The 8,569-nt window shown below is 46.1% G+C and overlaps 1 protein-coding gene across 2 annotated transcripts; it reads right to left on the reverse strand.

Moving 5' to 3' along the window:
* Positions 1 to 5,698: 5,698 nt before the first annotated feature.
* LOC119297444 (serine carboxypeptidase 1-like) lies at positions 5,699 to 7,884 on the reverse strand. 2 transcript variants are annotated; one of them, XM_037575234.1, is made up of 8 exons: positions 7,500 to 7,884; positions 7,269 to 7,376; positions 6,903 to 7,177; positions 6,520 to 6,777; positions 6,322 to 6,428; positions 6,147 to 6,233; positions 5,922 to 6,027; positions 5,699 to 5,854 (listed from the first exon to the last, which is right to left on the reverse strand). In XM_037575234.1, the coding sequence occupies exons 1-8, from the start codon at positions 7,882 to 7,884 to the stop codon at positions 5,699 to 5,701; spliced, it is 1,482 nt and encodes a 493-aa protein (XP_037431131.1). The 2 variants fall into 2 exon arrangements, with proteins under 2 accessions (XP_037431131.1, XP_037431132.1); XM_037575235.1 differs by having other exon boundaries at positions 7,269 to 7,391; positions 7,500 to 7,659.
* Positions 7,885 to 8,569: the final 685 nt, after the last annotated feature.

Raw genomic sequence — 8,569 nt, forward strand, 5'->3', positions numbered from 1 at the left:
AACCAGTGTTGGGTGAACCGCTTGCTACTACAACACCCGCCCGGGCTTAGTCAGGCTTCGTGTGTGCGTCGCGAGCCTATTTCACACAAAAACACGTGAAATAGGAGGTCTCCATTGATACAAAAATCAACATGCATCTTTTTTTTGTAAAAGATATCAAATCTATTAGAAGATTCATCGGGAGTACAAAACACATCAAACATAAAGTTACATTGAGGTTTATGGACCACTGAACGACCATTGTCACCTCTAGAACGAGCACCGACGCGCCGCTGTTGCGGCTCTCATATCGGAGCAGGCCTGACCTTGTTGATGACAGCAGGAAAGTCTTCGTGCACGTGCCCATAAGGACCAACACTTTAGAGTCTGACACCAAATATCGCCGTTGCGTACGCACGACAGGAAACCCTATCCTTACTGCCATGAGGAGCTGGTAGAAATCTATGTTGGAGCTTCATCTAATCCGTCCCAACGAAAAACTTGACGAGGATTAAAGCCCGAAAGACTGACTCGAAGAAGAAGCGGCGCCATCTGTCCAAACGCCATCCTTGTAAGGACTAAAACCCAACCTATCTATTAGCCGGATCCGAGACACACACAAAAAAACCCTCCCTTCCACCAGCCATCGGAGCGGTTGGCGGAGGAGAGACAAATCCACGGACTTGTGAAAATTGAGAAGAGGAAAGCTTTCCCTAGTCGCCTTGCGATCGGGGAAATTAAAACGATTGGGGAAAATACGTTTTGTTTCTAACATGCAGCTTCTTAATTGGGACGCACGCTAGCAAACAATGGTTGGGAATGAGCAGTCCGCAGCCCAAAAGTAAGAAAAAACAAAGGCCGATGAGTAAGAGTACATAAACGAGGCTCCTAACTAGAGCAAATGTTTTTTCTCTCTCTAGAATATACTGAGAGCTCCTTTTTTAGGTGAACTAGGGTCTTTATTAAAACTCAATGATGTTTGAAATACAAATGATGTATGGTAATAACCCTAGCCACAAATCCTGTCAAAAAATAACCCTAGCCACAAATGGCGACCGACTGGCAGTGAAACAGCTGCCTTAACTAGAGCATGGGACTCAAAATTACACTCCCTATGCTCAAATTTAAAAGAAACATCTAAAAACTCACTACTTATGTGCTTGATTTCATGTTAGACCGAAGCATAAACTGTTGCTGCTGCATTGTTGATGTTAGTAACAACTTCGATGCAATCTGTAGCTATGACTAGTTGTGGTATGTTGAGATCCTTGGCTAAGGCCAACGCTTCATTACATGCTTGTGCCTCCAGTGTTGTTGGGTCAATAAGTCCGTCAAAAACAATAGTTGAAGCACTTACAAAACACCCTGTACTGTTCCTGAAGACAGTTTTTTTTTTTTGAGACACGTTCCTGCAGACAGCTGTTGCCGCTCCTCTATTTCCTGGCGAGAAAGGCCTCCGTAGTGAGAGCTCCTTTTTTTTAGAATCTACTTTTTTTAGGGGTTTTTGAGAATCTACCTTTTTTTTAGGATCAAACACTCCCTTTTTTAATCAAGCACAACAAGTCGTTCAATACATAGGAAATCAGGAGGACTGATCAGCCACACATGGCGACCATAATCTAAAGAAGCAGAGGCCCTAGCTAGTTCATGAGCCTCCCAGTTCATGTCTCTCTTCTCGTGTTCGAAGCAAAACGAGTCAAATTCTTGCATCTTCTTTTTAATATCCTGAATAACAGCAGAGCTCGTTCTCAAGTACGGGGTTTTCAGATGAGAGATAGTACCAGCACAATCGGTTCCCACGTGAATTCGTCGCACGTATAAATCAGTTGACAATGCGAGTCCCTCGTTGAAGGCCAAAGCTTCGAGGATCTCTGGTTCGACTTGTCCCCGTACCACAACTGCCGAAGCTCCCAAAAAGAGGCCGTCCTTGTTTCTATAGATCGCTGCGTACACTCCTTTATTTCCATTCCTTGCTACTGCTGCATCTACCATTACTTTCACATGGCCTTCTCTAGGTTGCTTCCAGGTTCTCCTCTTCCGTCCCATAGTGGCTTCAGTGGCTGCACTGATGTTTGGTGTGACCTTTTTGGGTAGAAGAAACAGGTCTTCAAGATATCGCTCAACAAAACTGAAAGTTGATAATGGCGAATGAAACTCTTGTTCATGAATAGCTTTTCTACGAGCCCACCAGATTGACCACAGCGTCACGAGTATTCTCACAAACTCGTCTTCTCTTGTTGTTTCCATCAGCTCCATCAGCCATAAGCGTTTCAGCATGTAATCTTTGTCGGGAGATTGACAAGATGCTAAGGAAGTTTTTTGAGAATCTACTAAGAGCTCCTAATTGTCACGCAAGGAGTATATGGGCCGGCCCAATTTAGTTTTTCTTAAATAGGTTAATTGGTGGACATGCAACTGTTGACCAAGAGTTGACTGTTGACTTTTTCAAAGAATGAAAGAAAATCTCCAATGGGAAAAAAGTTTCAGAAAAAAATGAATAACATCAAAATAATTTTAAAAAGTTTATGAAAAAGAAGCTCATGACATTTGACATTTTTGCAAATTTTAGAAAAGTTCAACACTTCGAAATTTCATAGTTTGATTTTTTTTCACAAAAATGAAAAAAAATCTCAAATTTGGGAAAAAAAGTTCACAAAAAATGGAAAAGTAATTTACCATTTGAAAAAGTTCACGAAATTCAGAAAACTTCACAAATTTGAGAAAAGTTCATGGATTTGAAAATAAAAAGTACACAGAAAATGATAAAAATTTTGAATCCAAAAAAAGTTTTATGAAATTGTGAAAATTTCACGAATTTAATAAATCGATTTTTTATTAATAATAAATAAGAATCATCTAATTACGGAACTGGTAAAGGGCAACTGGAAATTGTGTAAGTAGGAAGGACGCTGTGATTAATAGCGTTCAGGTACGGCCGCTGTTGCTAACGACGTCCAGGTGTGGACGCTGTTGTTAGTGGCGTTCTGTGTTTCATTACGACCCAAATTCCCTGAACTGGCAGCCCAATGCTCTGTTATTCCCCTTGCGCACCTCCTCGCCGCCGCTATCCAGCCACCAGTAATCGTGCTTCTGCACCCCCCTTGCTCTCTGTTAGAGCATCTTCAATAAACCGTCCAAATATAAAGATACCTAACTTTTGGATCGTCTGGGGTAAAAAACGTTACTCCAACAAACAGTTCATATGTAAAAAAAATTGGATCGCGGTCTCCTGGTGATGTAAAATTGAAAACTTTGTGATGCAAATTTACTTCACGAGATGCAACTAATGTAAAACCGCGGTCGCCCGCCAAACGCCCAACCACCACTTCATTCCGCTTTCGCCTGGCGACTGGCCGCCCGCGACCGAGCACGAGTAGCCAAAAGTCGCCGCCGCCACCGGCCAAGTCGTCATCGCCGTCGCCGCCACCGCCCCACATCATTGTCGCCGCCCTCCGCTGCCCTATCCCTCGTCGCCTCCCCCGTCGGAGGGCGTCTCGCAGCTGCCCCGATGCCGCCGTTTCGGGAAGCAGCCACGGTTGGATTCGCCGACTCCGGCGGTCCGCCTTGCTCACTTCACCTCTGCGCCGCCGCCGCCCTAGCCCTCGTCGCCTCCCTCGCCGGAGGGCGTCAAGCAGCCGCCCCGGTGCCGCCGTTTCGGGAAGCAGCCGCGGCGGGATTCGCCAACTCCGAAGGTCCGCCGTGCTCCCTTCTCCTCTACGTCGCCGTGCTCCCTTCCCCTCTGCGCCACCGTCCGCGGCATTTCTCCTCTGAGCCGTCGTCCGCAACAGCGACCAATCGAACCGCCGGCCATCTTCTTCCACCCCGTGCACAAGGTGTTCGACGAAATTCCCCAACGTAAAAAAACGACGAAACTTGATGATTTTAATTGGGATTGGATAGTATGTTTGAAGATGATTGTCTGCATTGTAGAAGAGCTCGGTTGACTCCTCATTCGTGGACGATTCATCGTCGGACGAGGAATTTGATTTGCATGAAGAAGAGGACATTGCTATGCTTGTAGCCATGCACAAGGGGAAGAAGCCAAAGCACGGTGGTTCCGTCTATGGTCGTGCGTTCATTCGGAGAGAACGAATTGATGCACACAAACGGTTAATGCGCAACTACTTTGGATCACCACATGTTTTCCCATATGCTGAAAATGTGACTTTGGGAGGAACACTATACTCCACACCCATGGATCCATGTTGCACTTCACCATCCACATACGTTAGAACAATTAACATGTTCTCGAATTCACCTGCAGACATGAACATGTAGGAAGTAAAGATCAAAATCTTAAATTGATTTACTATTGACTCAAGGTTGAATTTTTCACGACCTATCAGCTCATAAACTAGACAATTACCAATTATATTACCAGAAATAAAAACCCAATCATCTGTACATTGTACGCAGTACACTTGCAACTATGGAATGAATTATACAAAAAACTTGATAGAGAAGATGCAATACGGCGTACAAGTCACATGCGCCAACTGCAGTTCAAGTGGATGATCCTAATGATGAGCAGCCGGTGAGACAACACGATTCCTTTGATGATTGCTGATGTTACCCGCTGGAGCTTGCTTACGGGACGGCGAGATTAGAAGCGACGGCTGCATGCGTATTAGTGTTTTGCGGATCAAAAACTGTTAGGTATATCAGAGAAAGAGAAAAGACAACTCGGTTGAGCCTAATAAGTCAAACCATATAGCTGGACATCATGCGTAACAGCGTCCATAAAGGAACGCACTTAGCAATGGCGTCCAGGATTGGACGCTGCTCTTAATAGCGTCCTTACTATTTTGACAATTTTCACTGACCATTTACCACTTCCGTAATTAGAGAATTCTTATTTATTATTAACAAATAAAATTGGTTTAATAAATGAGAATAAAAATGGAAAAGGAAACAAAAATGAGAAAACGGTGAAAAAAACCCTACATGGGCCGGCCGCTTTCTCCACTGGTGGCATGATTTTGCGCCCGCCACTGGTAAGTGGCCAGATTACCAGCAGCGGATACAAATGCCTCCGCGCCTTTGATGAGCTTCCACACATAAACAGTTTTTCAGTAGTGTTGGTCTTTTTGTTGTATTGCTCATGTATCAATTCAAGAAAATATACTAAAATAAGTATGAAGGGTATAACCATCCAAGACTACTTAAGCCGTCTTCTGATCTTACACTTTTGTTTATTATACTCCCTCCGTTCTTAAATATAAGTCTTTATAGAGATTTCATTATGGACTACATACGGAGCAAATTAAATGAATCTACGCTCTAAAATATATCTACATACATCTGTATGTGGTTCATAATGGAATATCTGCAAAGACTTATATTTAGGAACACGGAGGGAGTAATTAGTAGAGATTTATTTCTCCTTATAGAATAAAATCTCTGCCGGCTCTTCACAGAGTCATAAATTTACAAAGTACGCCAGTTTTTGTCTATTACAAATACAAGAAGTGCAATTGTAACCACTGAGCCGTGGCCGTTTTAATTATTTGATTTAAAGTTACATCACAAATCATACAAAAAGAAATCCATGTCCACTCAGAAGGGACACGGACCTTTTCAACTCTAACCAGATACAAGTACATACTATACCAAAATTAAGCAAATAAACCTCTCCGAAAGGAAAATATTAATTAGCTCATAGCAAGTGGCGACTCCATTTTCATGCCGTAGCAAACTAGCAACTGTCTTGGCATATGACTCACTGCTGTTCTACGTAAGGTGGGAGCGTCCCTTTCAGGAAGGAGCTCAACATCACCAATGCCCTCTCTGGCTGGAAGGATGGAACCAGATGCCCTGCTCCCCTCACAGATAGGAACGTGAATCCTCCGGCGTACTGCTGGACATAGCCTCCCACCTGCGAGTGCAACCAGCTAAGCCATCAGTTTCAGGGTGACCAGCCATGCATTCAGGGCTTTATTTACCTCCTCCTTTGCTGTCCATGGACGCCATGGAGTGGTCACAGGGAGGCCAAGGTCTTGGATGGAGTACCTCGTCGCCGGCAGTGAGCACACGGAATCAAAATCACCACTGTACAATGCAGGGAAGTTTATTGGGTGGTGAAATTTGAAATGGATATGAATAACGTAAAAACTAAAATGTAGTTTTAAGGTGTCTGACGACAATATTGGGTGGTCGTGATCTGCTACCTGAATATCCAAACCGGAAGCTTGCTTTCGATCAACCATTTCAGGGTCGGCAGCATAGACATCGGCGCATCTTTCCAGTGCAGGTTTCTGCAAGCGCAAAATCACATGAGTTCGGTACGTGCTGGGTGAAAATGACAAGCGTTCAACATATTAGCCGCGAGTTGAAGGATCTCACTTGCAGGGTGACCACTTCGTCGTTCTAGCGTGGAAAGCGCTCTGCACCGCCGGATCGTTGAGATACGCCCAGGTAGGATACACACTGCACGGATCATACCCAGGCAGCTGCATGCATGTCGTTTTAGCTAGCAATTCAGACCATGATCACTATAGTTCCACTTTTGACTGGACAAGTAACTGAGAATCGTTGCCTTACGTAGCCACTGGGGTAACGTGCTCCGTTGGGGGCGTGGATGCAAACCGGAGCGTATATGTCGTAGTAGTCGATGTGGCCGCCGTCGAACGCGTCCCAGGCGCCGCTGCACGCCGTGCCAGCGACATTCCCGTCCCAGTTGCCGAAGTCGCAGTTCTTGGTGACATTGGCGTAGACCTCGTCGGATATCACCGCGTGGGTCCAGAAGAAGTCCATGGCCCCCTGGATGTTCCTCTTCTCGTCCAGATACGGGTTTCCAACCTTCAGTCAGGAGAAAGAAAGGAGACCGTCGTCGTTGTTCAGAAGAAATTAGTCTTATGTTGTCGAAAACGAAGATAGAAAATTCAAGATTTATACACGTGTGTGTAACTGTAAATTTCACGTACCAAGATGCCTTGTAGGTTTACTATGGTTCTGTTGTTGTACGTGTTATGGAACAGGATGGTGGCGGCGAGCTGCGGCACGTAGTGCCCGGCGAAGCTCTCGCCGGAGATGTAGAAGGCGCGGCCCTTGTACTCCGGGAACCTCTCCAGCCATTTCACCAGGAAGACGTACGCATCGTCGGCGGTTCTCTCGTCGCCGCTCAGGTCATAGTCCGAAGACGTGTTCGAGTAAGAGAACCCGACGCCAGCGGGCGACTCCAGGAAGATCACGTTAGCCACTGCCATTATTTTTCACAAGCAAAATGAGTTGAGGTCTGTAATTAAGCAGGTCCAAGGGGGGGAGGGATTAGAGTTGCCATGGGTACTTACCGTTGTTCCAGGCGTTGATGTTTCTGCTGAGCGTTTTGTTGTCTTCGGCTACGCGGAAGGGGCCGAGCTCCTGCATCGCTCCAAAGCCGAGCGAAGAGCATCCTGGCCCTGTGGATGCGTATATACATCTAGCGTGATCAGCCAGCAGTATCTATAAACGTGCCCCTTAGAGCTATGCAGTTGCCAATGCCATGCATGTTCCAACATGAGATGTTCAGTGATCGCTCTAACCTCCGTTGAGCCACAGGACGAGCGGCTTCTCGGAAGCGCCGGAAGGCGACTCGACGAGGTAGTAGAAGAGGGCGCGGCCGTTCTCCTCGTCGACGGTCACGTACCCGCCGTACTGGTCGAAGTCCACGCCCTCCGGCTGCCCGGGCAGCGCCGTGATCTTGTCGGCGGCCTTCATGGAGCTCTGGTCGGAGACAGAGTTCTCTGCGCTCAGGCTGCCGGCAACCCTGTCGGCTATGTTACGCACCCTAAACGTGTCGGTGCTCCTAACACTGCCTCTTCTGGACGAGATGAACTCTCTCAGCCGCGCCTCCTGCGAGGCACTGGCGTGCAGTGGCAGTGCCGCCACAGAAACGAGGAGCAAGAAGTACAATGCGAGGCTCTTCATCTCTGATGAGAATGATGAGATGGTCGTCTCTGAGAGATGAGAAATGTCACTTGCCATGCATGGCTTATATAGGCGTTGCACGTAGGGGAAAGAGGGCAGTTTCGTTTGCATTGCAACAAGGAGAATTGGATTCATCCCTGTGTTTGTTTCGGGTAAGAACAGTGCATTTCAACAAGGCTTGCAGGACTGCAACAAGGTTTGGATTCATCCTTATGTTCTTGTTAATTTCCGCTCAGACGACAATGCGAGGAGGCTCGTCGCTGCTTCTTTGCGCCAATGATTTGATTCGTCAAAGCGGTCATGATTGGTTGAGTTGACATGCGGCCAAGGTATTTGAGAGTGACTTAAGCCATTGGTTATCCTTGCAGTAGTGCGGTGTGTGGGTTTTCAGCAGGTTCTTTAATTATCCGCACCGGCCTTGTTTAGAACAATGATTTGGAACTTAATCAATGGCGATTCTTGCGTGTACTATGTGCGCCCAGGTTTATGTGCTTTGGTGACATGTAAGGTAGCCAGGAAATTTACATTTCGAAGTTTACAAGTGCCAAGTGGAAGTTTCACGAAGTTTAATCAACTAGCAGGTGTCCCTCCAAAAAAACTAGCAGGTGTTCCCTGCAATTGCACCGAAAACGCCTTCCTTTAATCGTCTTTCATATCCAATACTCTGCGTCAATTGATTTTTTTT

Source organism: Triticum dicoccoides, chromosome 5A, assembly GCF_002162155.2.
Source record: "Triticum dicoccoides isolate Atlit2015 ecotype Zavitan chromosome 5A, WEW_v2.0, whole genome shotgun sequence".
NCBI lineage: Eukaryota > Viridiplantae > Streptophyta > Magnoliopsida > Poales > Poaceae > Triticum > Triticum dicoccoides.

What these genes read in the sequence shown, in the direction of transcription:
- LOC119297444 (XM_037575234.1), bottom strand. Translation starts at nt 7,884, where the DNA reads ATGAAGAGCCTCGCATTGTACTTCTTGCTCCTCGTTTCTGTGGCGGCA. An exon ending in CATCAACGCCTGGAACAACG is followed by an intron (nt 7,178 to 7,268) that starts GTAAGTACCCAT and finishes AAATAATGGCAG; the next exon opens with TGGCTAACGTGATCTTCCTG. An exon ending in TAAACCTACAAGGCATCTTG is followed by an intron (nt 6,778 to 6,902) that starts GTACGTGAAATT and finishes TCCTGACTGAAG; the next exon opens with GTTGGAAACCCGTATCTGGA.